Genomic DNA, 18866 nt, shown 5'->3' with positions numbered 1-18866 from the left:
CACTGAAGTTTTAATTGGTCTTTAATTAACAATCAGAAAATGATTTGGTATTGGATTGGCTGTATTTGTTTGTTCTGATCAGCTAATACTTCTAGCTTGGAAGAAGGAAGCTACAAAGCAGAATAGTTTTAAGATGAATGTGTTTAAGTTGTTTCATTAAACAGTGTAATTTTTAAATGGTACTTACTCCTGCTATTAGAGATATGTATACGTATGTGTATTTATGTGTGAGTGTGCTCCAGCTGTCCTGTTGTAGTCAGGACAGATACTTTCACAGCCAGAGGTTCCCATTCATTCTCTGTGCCAGCATTACAACTTGTTTTAATTCTATATAAGTAGAGGCTGGATGTAGAGTGAGCTGTCATTTTGGGAAGGCTACCTTCTAAAAGCAGCATTTGCCACAGGCTCCTGCCAGAAGCCCACTGAGGATTTTGCATCCTCTCAATCCAGCCTGCTTGTATCTCTATGATGGGTCTCCGTCCTTTTCCCCAGGATGATTAAGTTCTGCTGTAGTTTCACAGAATCCTTCCTTTTAGAGGCTTGGAAAAGAATACAGTAAAATTTGGATATATCTTTTCCTTCCTTTAAGCATCGTTTTGTAGATTTGTATTTCTGAATCATTTTCTTTCTGTGTTTATTGCAACTGCAGGTTCAACGAGTTTGCTATTAAAAAACATCAGATCTGAGACGCAATTCTCAATTTTGAGCTGGATTTGTTGGGGTGGATTTTGACCTTTGTGGAAGGGAAGGAAAAGATTAAGGAACTGAGAAAAGCGTCTTCCTTGTCACACCGTGTTCCTTACAGCATGTGCCCAAACAGTTGTCTATATGCTTTATATCAAGAAGCATTTACTCCAGAGATTATTTTTAATATATTTAAATTAATCATACTTTTACAGTGATTAGTTTTAAAAAATGTAATGAAAGCATACAATAGATCAGCTATTCCTTGGAAAAAAATACTGCTAGAACAAGACATACCTGTAGTTTTCCTTCTCATTGCTCCTCACTTTTTTCTCCTTACATGTATATGAAATAGTTCTTGTATTCTGACAGTGTATTAAAATTGTAAGCTGTGGCAAATTCAAGATGTTTGAACAAGAGGTCAGATATATTTGTACTTTAATGTACTTAGGGTTGATATTTGAAAAATAAAGCAGAGTGGAAAACAAGTTGCGTTGTGACAATGAACGATTTCTATTGTGAATAACAGGTAAATTCAGAAAACTACAAGTTTAGACAACATGACTCATCATAGAAATACCAGGAGAATGAATAGGCAAAAATGTCTTGCAATGTGGTGGTTATTTTGTTTTTGTTATTACTTTTCTTGGGATTTTTTTTTCATAAAGTGATCGGGTAGATGCAAATAAAAGAAGAGTAGGTGCTTACTTAGATACCTACTAACAGTGCCTGCCAATGCAATAATAAATTGAATATTTATTGTTAGGCATAACAAGCATCTCGGTTCAAAATACAAGCATACTAGGAGCTTGACCTTTTTTTCTTATTTAAAAGAAAACACTAGCATTCATTTCAAATATAGAAACTGTATTATTGTGACAAATGCTGGCTTGTCATCCCTCGGGGGAAGATGGGTGGAAGCCAAGAGAGGTGTTGTGACCCAGTCATGACTGGTTTGGAACATACTAGTGAATGGTGCCCTTCGTATCGGACAAATGTCACTGCTCTTGTCAGATAACCATTTGTTCTTGTGAACTTACTTTTGTTATAACAGCTAGTATAACAATATGTCAAGAAAAATTATTGAGATTTTGACATTTGATGTCTCAATCGCATGTAAGCCTTCATTCATTTTATTTTTCTTCCTTCACCCATAGATACCAGGCGTTTTCTTTTTGTCTGAAAAGTCAGGTAGCATAGTTTGGATGCTAGACAGTTGTTCTTCTCTTTTTCTTTGCGTAGTTTATTTCAAATAAATCAGTACTCTGGTATTTTTTGTGGTATCTGTTTGTTTCAAGACTGTAAGAAGTGGAGAGAGTGCCATTTATTTTCAGAACAAACATGTTGTGTAAGCACTAAAATGATGTTCATTTGGTAACTGTTATTCTTTCTTCTGGATGTAGAGTGTGATGGGTGAGGGACTGTTACGGCTAGGGCTATGGTCCCAGCTGCGGCAGTAGGAACTGTGTATCTATTTCGCTTCTGTACCTCCCGCAGGTAACTTCTGTGATTTTTGTTTATTGTCTGAGAAGCTCAGTTTTGGGTGCTAAGTCCTATGGCAGACTTGTATCACTGTTAAACTATTATATTCATATATAGCATTGATACGAACCTGTAAAGTATGTATCACTTCCAAGTTATTTCTTCTTCTGGTCATATTTTAAAACTTGTTTTCATCTTGTTTTCTATTCTGAAAACAGGTAGTCTCGGCTTGCTTTTTTACAAATCAGGAAGTATATTCTTCTGTTAGCTTAAAGAGTTGACTTACGTGGGATTCTTTTGCCTTCTTTTGGATTACCAGTGAGTAGCATTTTCCCTTTAGAACTGCCTCTGTACCATTTGTGGTATGTGCAATGCAAATGGCAAAGTTGAGTGGGTTCTGTATTGTATAGCGGTCATGCACAGTAATAACATGTAATAGCAGCATGTCTTTCCATGCATGGCCTACCTTTCTTATTGACATGATAGCTTTCTTCACCATCTTCCAAGTGATATGCTGAAGCTGTGTTTGAGTTTTAAGAGCATTTAATTTGTGAGGTGGGTACTACAACACATGTACTCTGAAATGCTCCAGGGAGACCTCATAGTGGCCTTCCGGTACCTCAAGGGGGCCTACAGGAAACTGGGGAGGGACTCTGTCAGGGAGTGTGGCGGCAGGACGAGGGGAATGGCTTTACCATAAGAAGGTAGGTTTAGTTGAGATATAAGGAAGAAATTATTTCCTGTGAAGGCGGGGAGGCTCTGGAACAGTTTGTCCAGAGAAGCTGTGGGTGCCCCATCCCTGGATGTGTTCAAGGCCAGGCTGGATGGGGCTTTGAGCAACCTGGTCTGGTGGCAGGTGTCCCTGCCTATGGGGGTTGGAATTGGGTGGTCTTTAAGGTCCCTTCCAACCCAAAGCATTCTAAGATTCTATGAAATGCTCTGCTAAGCACCTTATCGTGCTCTATCTGAATGACTGCCACTTAAAAATTTGAGATTTGAGATTGGAGGTTTATTATCGGTGATCTTGGCATTAAGATGTTCAAGCAATAACACTTGCTGATGGCAGAGAGAATGGTCCCTTGTCATTAGGGGACAGAGATGTTTTTTACATTAAAAAAGTGGATAAACAGGGCTGGAGGGTTAAAGAAAAAATTATGCATTGCAAGATCGTTCTTTTGGGAATAATGGGCTTTCAGTTTTTAGAAGAAACTCGTGTTATCTGTTGGAAACAGTAATGTGTGTACCAGTTAATTGTAGCTTTTTGCTGTGGTATCTACACGTCAACTGACAAGTTGAGACAGCGTGGGCTGAAAGGCAAATGGCTGGTCTGCCATGTCGGTGAAAAAGAGAGAGATTGCTAATGAAGAGCTCATACCTGGGATAGAAGACTGCTTGACATAGTACTTCCTGTACCATATTCCAACTCATCTTGGATATTTTGTACAATTTGCCCAAGTCCCTTTGAGATCATTTCAGTTTTGGAAGAGAAAGAAAAACAAAACAAAACATTTTTTGAAAGATCAGCATCACCATGAACTACCTGAAAGAATTAAGGTTATTATCAGTAAATACAAATTATATATCTAAAGGATCAGACAACTTTTAGAACATGACAAAGCTCTTTCCCTTAAAAAAAACAGAAAACAGACTAAAAGTTACAAGCTTTCTCACTAGTTCCAGTATTTTACATATTCTTAAGGGAAGTCTCATGTAGTTTCAATTTATGAATGTCATGTTTGAGTTTACATTTCCTAATATTTTTCCAGTCTCATTTTGTTGCACAGGAAAAGTAGTTGGAAAGGCTATCAGATGTAATGGAGTACATTTTTTTAGAATCAGTACATAATCAGAAGTACAATTGCAGATGACTTCAGTCATAGGAAAATGAAGTGCTTAAAAGATATTTATTAGGAGATAGCTTGTCAGTGAAAAGTTTTGTATGAAAAATAAGAAAGATGAACTTCTTGTATTTATGTAACTATCCAAGAGCGAGCTAGCTAGTTGTAAAATGAGGGCTATAAAGTTTTTGTTTGTTGTTATCTGTGTGTCATGGAGGAGCCGAATGGTTTCTAAAATGTACAGTCACAAACTGATTATAAAATTCCCAAGGGGAACTCTGATGGGGCTATCATAACTTAACAATGGAATGGTGAGTCACCGCTGGAGGAATTCATGTAATAATCTTTTCTGGTATTTATAGGACCATGAGGATAAAATGTCATTTAATTTTATTTGATTAAAAACTACTAGGTGAGAAAGGAGAAGAAAAAAATGAAGCATTTTTCCTCTGTCTCAGGCATGAAAGATGGCTGAAATATATTTAAAAATAATTATCAAGCAGTATACTGTAGTGATTACTTTAAAATCTGATCAATGCTCCAAAATATTTGCGTTACTAGTAAAACTAATTTATTTGATTATTTAATGTGATTTTTTTTTTTTAGTTTCTAGATGCAAAATGTTGCTTTTGAGTGGAACAACTAGACTGAGGCATTTTCATGAGTTCTAGCTTGCTAGTGTAGGTATATATGTCACCGTTCAAAGATTATCCATAGAAGGTCTTTATTTACCTTGAAAAGTTATGCCAAGCTGTACTTAATTTAGCCTTAGCTAGGTTTGCTGGGATGCCAAAAATTCTTGAGACTATTCTATTAATGCTGGTGATGCAGTGTTTTATCTAGCATTGTATATTCAGTCCTGCAGTCACTTCCACTTGAATCAGAGCTGTTTCCTTTTTAATGTCCTGATCTCAGTTTAAAGATTGTTACTGTTTTCAGCTGTTGCCTCTAAAAGGTTTGTGTTTTGTCTCCCTTTGCCTCTCCCATCTCTTTTTTTTTTTTTTTTTTTAAGAAAGGGCAATATAATTTGAGCATGTGTTTGTTCGCAGTGAATGCTTGCAGGAATTCTTAACTAAAGCTTTTAGATGCTGTCACAATATTGAAAGCTTGTCACTGTGTCATTGTACAACAGTCCGTATCCTCTCTTTTCTTCTCCTTTGCACTCCCAGTATTCATTTTCTGTTTTTGCATAAGACCTTCTGTATGGTTCATTAATATTCAGCATGTGTAAGGGGTTTACTGAGCTTAAAGTTAGTCAAATTTAGAATTAGTGAAAGCAGAGGCAGATGTTGGTGAGGAAAGGTGAGATTGTTAAGCAAAAATAAAGATAAGTATTCTTAATTGACACAAGATCCACAAGATCTTCAAAAATTCATTTCGGGGAATATTTAAGTTGTCTCAATATATAGTTGCCAAAAATGCCCCCAGCTCCAACTTGTCATGCTTTCTGCTATTCAAACTTGATAAAATAATGGACCTTGAGACGTGCTAGTGAGAGAAAAGACACAAAGGATCAAACTGATATAATACTTTCTAGAGTTCACCAAAGAACAGTTTGATATTTGGAAAAAGAACAGATGTGCAAACAATAAGCAAACTGGTAAGCCCATCAGTGAAACGAATATGAAAGAGTATGTTTTCGAACTTCACCTTACTTGTGACTTTGAGTGGAATAAAACTGTTGTTCCAGACTTTTTTTTTAAAGAAGACATAAATATCTACTTGCTTTTATCGCTTCCTATGCCTTCCTTGACAGCACTGTAATTCCCTTTCAGGAAGGCAATGCAGAGGTTTTCAGAAACTTGTGTGGTAAACTTCTAGCTTATGATTTCAAATAAGAGTATTTCTTTTTTCTCTTCCTCTTCTGCCATAGGCAGGGATGTCACCCACTAGATCAGGTTGGTCAGGGCCTCATCTAGTCCGGTCTTGAACACCTCCGGGGACAGGGCATCCACAACCTCTCTGGGCAGCCAGATGTAGTCATAGCACATATTTGCACTCGAAAAATTTGTTGCACGCCACTGGGATTTTTTTGCATGCAAACACTTTGGAAACTGTGCAAAGGCAGCAGTAATCCTTAGTCACAGCTGAGGGGAGAGAGAATTGGGGTCAGACTATTCCTGAACTGGGTGCCAGAGTAACGACGTCAAGAAGTTGTTTGTGACAACTTTTTTGAGTGCCTCTGGAAAGGAATGGACTTTGTTAATACCATGGTGCTTGCCTTTGATAGAATAGTTTTGGTGTAATGCAAAGTCAGAGTTGATTAAAAATTCAGAGGTGATACCCTGCACCTGAAGTTACTGGAGGTTGGGTGTGCATATCATGTTGAAGGCTTTTTTGACTGTTTTTTTTTTTTGTCTGTGTGTTTTTAGTGCTTTAATAGATATATTTTTTAACCTGTTACTCTTATTTCGAATGGAGCAACATTTAAAGGCAGATTTTGAAGTTCTTGTGGCAATAAATTTAGGGATTAAATGATGTGCTTGAGCAACAGAACTGTCTTATACATACTGCTCATGAAAAAAAAAAAAGATATTCTGTGTCAGTTCTTTGGTTCTTCATATGAATGATGCAATTTAATATCGGTCGTTAGTTTCATAAATATACAATTTCATAAATAGTTAATTTTATTATTATGGGATTTCCATAAAAAAGATCAAGGGATTTCCTTAAACAAAGCTTTTATATATGTTTTCTAAAAAATGTTTCTGGAAAAATGTTTGTGCTTTTCCTCATTCTGGTCCTCATTGCCTTTGAATTTCCCCTTTTATCCAAAGGGACTTTGTGGTTGAATCTTGTTATGAGAGGATACAAAATTTCCCTTAAAGGCTTTGGAGTGTGTAATTTTTGTAAATAAGTTTAGTTAATATGAATTCTGTTTAATTTAATAAGATTTTGCTCGACAAGTAGTTTTAAAAACTGTTTTGTATTCAAAAATAATTTGAGGTGAAAAAATCCATAATTCGTATTGGAGGAGATGGAGAATCTATTCTAGTTTAGTTCAGTTGCATGGAGTCGGATTTCTGTCCCTTTCAGCAGAGGTCAGTTAAATCAACTGAGAGGAGACAGTTATGGGAATTCAGAGATGGAGAAGCCAGAGAAGATGTTTTTATTCTCATTTTTACTTGGGTTAAAATACACCGTTATAAAATGATAAAAATCTTTTTCTCTTCTAAACTCCAGTATGTTTTCCCTAGACTATAGAATTATAGATACTTTCCTAGTAATTTAGAAAGGAAATAAATACATCTGAAATGGAAGTGCAGTCATATAACCTCTGAATTGCTAAGTGAAGAGCCAGCTATTTCTGTCAACAAAATAGTTCTTGACTTCTAAGTAGATAAGTAGCAGTGTTGTCAGCCTAAAGGAGTAAAGCATATGGGGCAGCTGCTAAAAACAGTACTGCTGTTTTACAGATCAAAAAAACTTAAAACACCATTGAATTCTAGCTTGCTTTCTTGTATTTCTCACTTCAGCAGGGTCCGATAGCCCAGCCCGCCTTGCTACAAGGTGGCTAGCCGTGTCCCAGCTTGCAAAGCCTCCTGGTCAGCCTAGTGGTCAAATGGACTCTGACTTTAGGAACCTATCTGGAGTGAGTCTACAGAAACTGTAGGGCAGTCTCCCTTCCTTGCAAGCAAAATGATTTTCTCCAGATGTTCTCTTCTGTGAGTGTGGCTGAGAGTCAGCCAGTTCTCTGAAGTCATCTTATCTCTGTGTGAGATTTGATGACAGCATCACCCTTCTCAAATATGAGACCAAGTCTCTTGTTGCTGGTTTTCGTCAAATTTTGATGGTGGGAATATGAAATTTGTATTTCTCTCTGGGAACTTGGGACTCTCTGTACATGTGCATTGTTTTGTCTGAGCACAGTCAAAGTTCAAAAAAAAAAAAAAAAGAGTATGGTATATGATAGTTCTTCCTCAGAAATACAGTAATGGACATTGTTTATCAAAAGGTGTAACTTAAGCCCTCAGAGTATTTCACATCTGACAATTGAAATGTGGTTGCTGTTCAGTCCCGTACTACTCTGTGTTTAGTTAACGCATGTCATGATGGTAGTCAAGTTAAAGCAGGTTGGGGCTTCAGCGTATTTTGGTAACCTAAATACATAGCACTGTCCTTGCACAGTGAACCTGAAATCTTCCTGCCTTCAAAACTTATATTTTCTGCACTGGTCACGTCAGTCCCAGTCAGGATATATGTGCGCCTGTACTGCCATCACACTTTAATCTGTGGCATAAGACTATGGTATTGTAATTTCTTTTTATTGATACGCAAATCCATAAGTCCTCTTTTCAGATAGACTTACAAAGCAGATGGTGCTGATTGCTTCCTATAGCCCCATGTCTTACCTAGCTTTACATGCTTCAGTATGAGCAAGTTCAATGAAGCATTGAAATAAGCAGCTTTCCTCTTAATTCAGACTGGAAAGAAGTGCAAAGAGCATGAAGTTGTAGTTGGTTGTACCAAATTATTGTCCTTCTGTTATGGTTGGATAGGGGGGGGTCCCAACCAACCAGAAAGGTTATTTTGAAATGATTTCATATTTTGAGCAGAATTGCAAGTATTTCCAAAAAGACATTTTGGGACTATTGAAAGGTGTATTTTCCTCAAGCATATGAGAAAGATGAATAAAAGAAGCTTTAAATCATCAGTTTATTATGGTTCTATTCTAAGGTAATGGTGTTGTCTTTTGTATTCCACAGTGTTTCCTTGATATGACGTTTGGAGCCGGAGGTCATACAACAGCTCTTCTAGAGAAAGCCAGCGACATTACAGTGTATGCACTAGACAGGGACCCCACAGCTTATAAAATAGCTCAGCAGCTTTCAGAATCTTACCCGTAAGTTGTCTTTCCTGCCTTAAATATGGTTGAGATAAGCTTGACACTTATCATGTTGTCATATATACAATATTCTTACAGCTTTAATATATAGTTTGTAACCCCTTATTGTATCATAACATTATGTCTGTATATACCTCATTAAAGAGGAGATCCAGTTGAATTTATGTATGAATGTTTGTATGCAAGTCTTTCTGAGTTTTTTGGAGTTAAATGCATATTTTATACTCTGTTAATTTTAACTGTGGTTCTAGTAGCCAATTTAAATATAAAATTTATATTTTAAAAAGAATTCATATGTTCTGCTTCCTTTGAGATTATTCTGATGGCACAATTGTGCAAAAACATATACTTCATTATTTTGCCAATAAATAAATATTTCACAACAGAGGGAATAATATACTTTAAAATTAGTTAATGTTTTAATTTCTATATAGATCACTATGAATATTAATTTTTTTTTAAAACGACAATTCAGTTTTAGGTCTGCTGAATATTGTGTCAATTGTGCTACTGACTTCAAAAGCTACTAACCAACTTAATAAGCCACTGTTTCTGTATAAAGACTTTAGTTCATGCTTCTTGTTAAATAGTGCTGAATGTGCTAAATGAACAATGACTAAATTCCAGTTTTTAGCTATACAAAGGTCTTGTTTCTTTATTTTGTTCAAGAAACAACCCAGTCAGAGCATGAGTGCATTTATGCACAAGTATGCTATATGTAGAGATTAATATACTTTTCAGGAAGTTCTATTGCTTAAATTTCACCAAGAAATAAAAATATGTAGATACAAAACTAAATGATATAGAAGAATTAATACTTAAGTTTAGGGAGAGTAGTAACGAGAGTATTTATATCAAAAGAGATTTTTCGTAAGGCGAGGGAGATCTTTCCAATAAGAAGAAAAGTGAAAGAGGTGGATAAAGAAACACATGGTTAGTCATGTCTCCCTGCATGAAAAGGAGTTCTAAGGCAGCAATACTATTTAAGCAATGTAGAAGGTATTTTTTACTTTCTCTTAAGAATGGTTTAACTGTGCATTCCTTTCTTCAAGTGCCATTGTCAGAGGCCCAGTGGGAGAAATTCAAGCATGTGACAAGAAAGCATAGATAGTTTTATAGTCATCTGACTTTGTAAGACCACTTAAATATATTTCTCCAAATTTTCAATTCTTTGTGGGCTGAAGTGACATATAGCTTTTACTTATACATTTGTGGGATCCCTCTTTCCCCATTACAGGAGAATGCTGTTTTTGACAGATTTGTGTGGACATTATACGCAAGAAAAAGTCAATTTTTTTTTTTAAACTAAGCCTGCAAATAGATTCCACTGGATGCCATTGAAATTGTAACATCTTCTCTAATAAGCCTCCTTTTTCATTTTGTCACAGAAAAATAAAAGTAAGAATCCAGATTAAAGCTAATATTGTATGTAAAAATTTTCAGAAACATCCACGCAACATAATACAATATTGAACAGTTCCCTGTCTCTCTATATATGTATTTGTAAAGTGTCCTATGCAAACCTGATATGAAGGAAGTATATTTTCCAGACAGATGAAGATTTTTCACGTTGGATATTTTTCTGCCAGTGACTGGCATCGTAAATTCTCTACTTGCAAAATGAGCTTTAATTGACATATTATTACAGTTGACATAACTTACTATGGTGTTATAAACAAAGTAGTTCTTCAAGTTCCTGCTTTTATTCGTACACTCGTGTTAAACATGGTCATTTCGACTACAAACATATAAATGTTATCTGCCTTTACAGATGCAAGTTAACCTTAAAAGGTAATGGATTCTTAAATGAGAGTTAAATTGTTGTTAGAGAAAAATTTTAATGACTGAAAGATGAATCCATGCTACTTGAATGTGTCTTGTAAGATACAGAGCTGTATTCTTGTTTTCCATCATCTTGCATCTTTCCCACTGGAAAGAACAGGTGGGTTGATTTTCAAAAGGTAAATATATCTTTCTTATGATAACTAATGTTGAAAGTTAAATTAATCATCTTAAGATAAAAGAATGGTTCTATCTGAAATATGTTCTCATTATTAATTTGCTTTCCCTGAGATATCAATTGCATAAAAAGTTTAAAGAGGGCAGGAGCAGGAATGAGTATACTGGTAACAAATAAGAGTTTTAAGTTAGGGTGTACTAACAAATCAATTGTGATTATATTACAAGATTCAGAGCTTTCATAAGTTGATTTTTGGTATTCATTAAATGATGGTTAATCTTTTTCTTTTTTTATTGTGTATTTTTTGCACTATTTTAGAAATTGATAAAATTCTGATAAGAGGATTAATTCAAGTCTGTGTTGGCACCAAGGGTCAGGTAATTCATCCAAATGAAATCTTTATCTGGTCAGGTTTACTATCAGTTAAAATAGTTCCCTCATTTGGTTTACCAGGCAGACACAAAAATAGTTTTGCTATCATGAAGATGGTAATGGCTGCATGCAGCTGCAAGCTGAGAGAAAAGTAGGGCTGTCCCTTTTGTAAGAAGCACAGCCAAAGATATAACTGACTGCAGCACAGAAGCATAAGCTTCTCCATTGTTTGTCTTATCTAGGGTTGTTTTTAGTCTCTGTTTAACAGTTCTGTTTTGGGAGAGGTTATATGACTTACTCAAGTGCTTCACTTCCTTTGGAGCTGACAGCACAAGAGGAAAGAAAAAAAAAAAAAGGCTGTTATGCAACTGTAACCAGTAAAATCAGATTTCCAATATGACTGAAATTGTGAGTGCAGTGGGCAATTTGAAAGTTGTGCATCAATTGAATTTTCTGTTGTCATTTTGTTACTACTTCAAATACAGTATCATACTTGTTTGATCTTTTGAGGATGTTAATATATTCCAACATATCAACTACATGATCTATCTTCGGTCCTGTAGCATTTACTATAGTCCATCCTACTTAAAGAAAAATAAAAACCTTTAATTATAAATATACAGATATAATTGCCGTTGCTTACTCTGGTTAGGCAATATCATGAATCTCAGTAAAATTGTATAGTTTCAACTATTACTCTCTTTGGGGCTTAATTTTTTTTAAATATCCTATGTCTTATGTCACTGAGTTACAAGATTATTAAAGCTCAAGTTGCAAGAAATATGCCCAGAGAAATGGCTGGAAAACATAACTATAGCTAAATTAGAAGATTTTTCTATGTTTGTAACTAATAAATGAAGTCCCCCTTGTACTTCGCTGAAAGCCAGTTGGAGTAATAAATCACTGAATGAGAACACTGGAAAAATATATTTGATGTTTGTATTTTAAATGTCTCTTTGTTTCTTGGTAGTGATTTTGTCAGAACTAAAATCCAAAGAGGATCCCACTGCAATTCTTGCATTCATTTAGCTTCTCTGTTTATTATTTTTATTTTTTAAAGCATGTAGTGCTGCTTTAATACGGAGAAAATAGGTCAGGGCCTGTTAGATATTCAGTGTGTGGGTGGGAATCCTTTGACGTGCTTTCTGGGGAAGCCTCTAACTTGGGAATTGCTGCTGAGAATCCAGGAGAACAAGATAAAATTCAGTCAGTAGCAATATATATTACAAGTAAACCCTTTCACACCCACTGAAAGGCAGAGGTTAGAGAAGTGGCTGAAATCTAGCAATTAACCAATATCATTGCAAGCTTTTAAGTATGAGAAACCTACGCAAAGCCTACACAGAGGAGATGATATGCTCTTTGTAATTCTCTGCACAGAATAAGCAATCATGTCCCATAAGTAGGTATAAATCATAAAATAAAATAATCTTATATAATTAAACTGTAATATATTTTACTGTAGTTCTAAAGTAATTTTGAATTGGTGCTTATGGGTTTTGCTTTCAGGGTTACACTAAGTTTACAGATAAAGTGGGATAGCATCATCAACTGTATCTTTGTTCTGGGAAAAATAGAATTGATTTCATTAAGTTCTAGGGAAAATAGAACTTTCTTTAGTTGCAATAAACTTATTTAAGTGCTTGTGAATTGTAACTGAGTGTATAATACATATTATTTTTATAGGTTACTATTTTACTTTGTGGTGCATCAGAGGAATACAATTAAGTGCGCAATCAAGGCATATTCATTATAACTATGCCTTAACTGTATGTAAGCAAGAAAAAGCTATATATAGCTGTAATTTTTTCTAAAGATTTCTTCATGTATGTCAACATGTGGCTGCCTCTCAAACGCAGGCAATGGAGATAAATGAGTTGTCTGAAGTAGGAGATGGAGAAATGTCACTGAGAGAGCTAAAAAGACTTTTAGATCCTATTGCATTTGAATAGTGCATTTTTGTCATTTAGCTTGTTCCCTAAAAGGTTGGTTTGGATAACACATACATTTCCTTGCAAAAGCACAAGGAATAAAAATTCCTTTTCTTGTTGCTGAAGCTCAAGCTGCCCAGGTTTCAGAATGACCTTTGCTTTCATACCTGTGTTCTGATCCTTCAATACATTGAGTTCTTGGTTTAAGTTTGGGCCCAATTCAAAGTTACCCTGACATATAAAATCACTTGCAGCAGTCTTCTTTTAACAGTTCCACCCCCCACCCCCCTTTTTATTCTTTGCAGTCTTTTAAAACTTGGCTTTTTAGGGCTTTCTTGTCAGGTTGAGTGTAAGTCTTTTCTCATGTAGTGTAATTATAGATACTTTACTACCAACATCACATCACTGCAAGTAAATCTTTTGTGTGTGCACTTCCTAATTTTTCTTGCCTTGCAGACATGATGGTGCTTTAAATCATTGTATGGTCTCCAAAATCTTTACCAGGTGGTCTGTGGTCTGTGGTCTGATCAGATAGTTCGTAAAGTCTTTGTTACGTAAGAGCAAGTACTGCTGTCACAGATAAACTCCTTCTCAGTGGTCCCAGCAGAAAATTAATGCTATGCATCTCAAACCCTGTATCCAAAACTGGCCAATGGCATCGGGTTGTACTGTGGCAAAAATAAAACCAAGCTGACAGAAGAAGCCAGCTGAGCCAGAATAGTGGAATCCCATTTCTTAAGAGAAGTGCCACTTTTCCCTCTTCCTGTAAATATTCCCTAAAATCGAGCAAAGGAGGAAAACAGGTTGCCTGACTTTAAGGTAAATTTCTTGTAGCGAAGGGAATTCTTTCTTTTTCTCCCATTGAAGCAACTTGTTAGTTAACATATCTGAGTCTGTTCCTTGTAAGCTTAACAAGGACAGTATCTCTTCTTTTTAGAGTATACAATACTCAGTAGTAAATAATACAAAAAAAGAAAAGCGGGGAACTCTTCCTGGCAGCTTTGGTATACAGGTATTTGGTGTGTGTGTGTATATATATATATATATATATATATATATATATATGTTTATGTATGTATTTGGTATATATATATATACAGGTGTGTATATATATATATACAGGTATATGTATACCAAATATATATATATATATATGTGTATATATATATATACACACCATATATATATATGTATCTATTTATACAGGTATTTGGTGTATATATATATATAAAATTTGGTAAATTTTGGATTTTTTTTTACAACCATTTCCATAAGAAACACAGAGTACAATGTTCAGTGTTTATTTTAAATGTTCATCACAATGTGTGTATGTGTGTTTCTGTATTTTATGCTCAGCATCAAGTTCTTACGTAACTGAAAGTGTTAACTAGCTATACTAGATATTACTGGATTGTTTTCTTAATTTACTTAACATTCCTGTGGTAATACTCTGAATTGTTATTGCAATCATGCTCACAGTGAACAGTAATACATCTCAGCCAAGGAATTGTGAAATACAAGTTTATTGTTTTCATTAGGGATCTTAGATCAGGGAGCTGAGATGGAGTGACTAACATGCCGTGCAATGATAAGACCAGTTCATTAATACTTTGTTGGTTTTTTCCTGGCTAGATCAAGAGATAATGGAACAAATGCTGATGCTTGTTCACCAAGACCATGTTCTTAATTAGTCTTTTAACAGAATAATTTGTTGTTTGCTGTGAATATAAATAGTTTATAAAACTTCTAAAAATGTGTATCTGAAATTTTATATTAAAAACAATACGCATGCGTGTAAATATACACTGAGTAACTGAAGGTGCTGGCATGCTCATACCACTGCCCTCAGTTACTGTCAACTCTTCTTATATATGTTAATTGAGACAACAGCAAAAAGATGGGAAATCCAAATTATAATGTAAAAACATACAGCAGAAAACATGAGCATTACAATACAGAAGTATGGTAGAGTATATTTACTTCTGGGGAAAAAAAAAGTTAAATGTGTTTTTGTAGAGAGGAAGTGCAGTGTAGAGTATATATGGGAGAGGAGAGGAGAGGCAGGGTTAGTGAATCCTCAGCCACAGTTAGTCTGTTTACACATTGTTGAGTGGCTCAGGAAAAGTCAATTCATTTGAGAAACTCCTATTAATAAGATAGAAGCAATTTGTGTTGTTATTTACAAGCTATAGTTACATAGCCTGGTCCTATGTAATTCCTAGTATCCTATGGGCAGCAGAAGTTTTTGTGATGTGTTGTGTGGATACAGGAAGTTACTGTCCTTGGGAACATGCACAACAGATTTTTTTGCTCAAGGAATAAAGGTAGAGATTGAAGTTTGGTCACTGAGTAGTACAATGGTTTTTTGTGTTGTATAATCCGTTTTTTTTTTTCTTTTGTGTTTTGTTGATGGTTTTTATATAAAGGATATTTGAAAAACTGAAATATAAGTGAGATTGTCAGCTAAGAAAATAAAATAGGGTGCATTCTGAAGAATACCTTTCACCTGTTGGGTCTGTATGTCTGTTCACATAAGCAGAATACATATAGTTGGCTTAAACAGAACAATACATTTCATTTTGAAAAGTGTCATACATCAGCTTACATGCAAACTTCCCAAGCACCCTCAAAATGTAGTGTGATTTGAAACCAGGTAGGCAAAGAGAACCTCTTTAGAAAAGGAGGTGGAAGAGAAACAGCACAGAAATTCATGTGTTTCTTTAAAAACATGTAGCTCAGTTTTAGAAGTTTAGGAAGACATAACTAGGAAAAGGCAATGAAGATGGTAACATAAAATGATGACAAATCTTTTTGTCTGTACTGGTTTAGCAGACAAGATGGTGTCAACCTGAAGCTTGAGAAGATTGAATGAGTTGGATGCAACAGTTTATCTAAACGCTTTAATATCTTCTCCCTGCCATTTCAGTGGTGTCTTTGTGTTACTCAGCCAAAAGTGTATTTATCCATAGTCTTTAAATATAAAAGTGTTGTTTTTATGAGGGGAATGGAAAGCCTAAGGGAAAGCAAGTTCATGAGTTTTCTGATGTAAGGAAAAATTGTTTCTAGAGTAAGCAAATGTAAGTGAGAAAACTTTAGATAGTTTTCCTTCTAGAACGTGTCCTTGTCCAGCAGGTTGTAGTAAGCATACTTTTGCTGTGGTGATGTTTTAATGCATCTCTTTGGCCAGATTCAGTTTCCAGCATGTTTATCCTTTTCCTCAGAAGAGATAAGCTCATACGCTGAAACTTACAGAGTGGTCACGTGTGTGAAAGTGCGAGTTGCCACTGCATCATTCGGGGAATACCAGAACAGGGTGATAAACTGTTTTTTTTTTAATTATTTTTTTGCTATGTGCCAGTATTGTCCATATAGGTCAGTAACAGAACTGGTATTTAGCTGCAATAGGAGGAGTTGTTAACTGTTTTATGCACAGGAAGCCAGAAAACAGCTCTTCCTTAAACTGTCAGTGAGGGCAGGACATACTGACTGAAACAGGTAATATGTATGTTTGGAAGGCTGGAGCAGAGCTTTTTATGCTCAAGGTATAGGATGTTAAGGACTGATGAACTGGTGAATGTACCAACATTTCACATCTATATATAACAGAATTCTTTTAGCACTGTATCATACAAGATTTTTAATGCTGAATGACAGGAAATGCTCTCTATCTGCTGGATTTAAACACTATAAATTTTACCAAAATCACTTCAGAGCTCTATTTTTTTTCTGCTTCAGTTGCAACCAAATACTGTCCTGACCTGACTCTTACTTAATTTGCAAGATCTGTCTCACATTGAGGTGGGATGGCTACGGGCCATTTCCAACATTAGTAGTTGAGTTTAAATTTCACATACTGGTTATATAAGCGAAGTCCTTATTTGCACTGTTGAAATCTTAAAAGTAGTAAGGTGTCTTTTAAGAATGTAACTATGTCCAAGTGCTACCTTTATGTTTATGTAAAATGGCACTCTTTTGAGGCCTGTAGTTACATTGGTATTTCCTCTGAAGCATATATTTAGCAATAGAAACATTCGGAGAACCATAGAATCATAGAACAGCTTGGGTCCCTACCTTAAAGATCACCCAGTCCCAACCCCCTGCCATGGGCAGGGATGCCACCCAGTAGACCAGGTTGCCCAGGGCCCCATCCAACCTGGCCTTGAACACCTCCAGGGCTGGGGCATCCACGTCTTCTCTGGTCAACGTGTTCCAAGGCCTCACCGCCCTCTGAGTGAAGAATTTCCTCCTAACATCTAATTTAAATCTCTCCTCTTTTAGTTTATAACCATTACCCCTTGTCCTATCATTACCCTTCCGAGCAAAAAGTCACTCTCCATTTTTTTTATAAGCCCCCTTTAAATATTGAAAGGCTGCAGTGAGGTCTCCCCAGGGCCTTCTCCAGGCTGAACATCCCCAGCTCTCTCAGCGTTTCTTCATAGGAGAGGTTGAGCATGACTCGAAAATGTTCATTCTATTTACTACATTCATTTTATTTACTACATTCTATTAATCCTTTTTATACTATATATGCTTATTTCTTTTAGCCTGGAAAAATTATCTGGTGTTTATATTAATTATTAATATGATTTTCAATGTCATTTAATAAACTTGGGTTTTTGTCTTTTGACATCTGATGTGCCAGTGCTAGACTTTGTGACTTCCAGTCAAATAAGTCAGGACAGTCCTTTTATATCTTCCTAGTTTAGAACAAGTTGATGCCACTTTAATCTGAGTAATCTTGAGAGAAGCAGAATCTTTGTATTAATTTAGTAGGAAAATGTTATAAGAGATGTTGGCTAATTTGAAGCTTTGAAAGAAAGTTTCCAAGCATCAGGTTTAAAATGATGAACTCCTTTATTCTCAATTTTTTTTCTTCCCTGATACTGTTATTGAATCATTTTGCATTTCAATATTAAGCAGAAATTAGAGTTTTTTGAATAATTGATAATTACCAATTTGGATGGCAGTTTTCGTTCAGGCAATTTTTTGCACAATGTCAAAATCATTGCCATTGTAAGGGATCTTAGAAGGTCATCTAGTTCTGCCTCCTGCTTCAGGCAGAGTTGATAGAAAGAATTTTTAGATTGTAGATTGTAATCTGATGTGAGTGGGTGGTCTTGAATATTTCTAAGGCACAGTAGGATTCTGAAATACATTCAGTTTCTGATTCTATTTTTCTATGGTGTTGTAATAGTAAACGAAAAATCTGTGTGCCGACCAAGTAGTGGGCAGTAGTGAGTATTCAAAGGTAGTTCATGATGTCACATCCCATAAAATAGTGTTTTATGTAGGTTCACAGAATTTAAAATAATTTTTTTTTGTTCACAGAATTTAAATTAAAATTGAGAGATGCATCATCTTGTCATCTCCCTCAAAGTTCTTGATGATGGATCCTCGTCCAAAATGTACTGGAAAGGATTCTGTTTTGGTGATTCATTCCTGCTTCCCTTTATCAGTTTTCATACTCTGTGCTCTAGGTACTCTGTGCTCAGGGCAGTCAATATGATTGCTTGCAGATGAATCTGAATCATGTTAGACATTGTTAGACAGCGCAAGTATAGGCCAAGCAGACTATGCTTCTGGCCAGAGGAACAACAGTTCCTGGACCACAGATAGTGATCAAGAAACCAAGAGACATTCTGTTGAATGTAGGTTTTCTTCCATCACAGTTTTTCATCAGTGTTTCTAGGAATACTATTAAATGCTAAGTGTTCTTACAGAGGGAAAGGGTCTTTATTTCTTAGGTTAAGAGG

At 35.6% G+C, this 18866-nt stretch overlaps 1 protein-coding gene across 2 annotated transcripts in view; it reads left to right on the top strand.

The window, feature by feature from the left end:
• METTL15 (methyltransferase like 15) overlaps positions 1-18866 on the top strand; it is a 93218-nt gene that overhangs the window by 29434 nt on the left and 44918 nt on the right. For both annotated transcript variants that reach the window (XM_035550347.2, XM_035550346.2), the window contains exon 3: positions 8711-8847. In XM_035550347.2, the coding sequence (XP_035406240.1) occupies positions 8711-8847 (137 nt within the window). The remainder of the gene's footprint in view (positions 1-8710; positions 8848-18866) is intronic.

The sequence above is a fragment of the Cygnus atratus genome, chromosome 5 (genome assembly GCF_013377495.2).
Source record: "Cygnus atratus isolate AKBS03 ecotype Queensland, Australia chromosome 5, CAtr_DNAZoo_HiC_assembly, whole genome shotgun sequence".
NCBI classification, from domain to species: Eukaryota; Metazoa; Chordata; class Aves; order Anseriformes; family Anatidae; genus Cygnus; species Cygnus atratus.
This window is presented reverse-complemented; position numbering and strand designations above follow the sequence as displayed.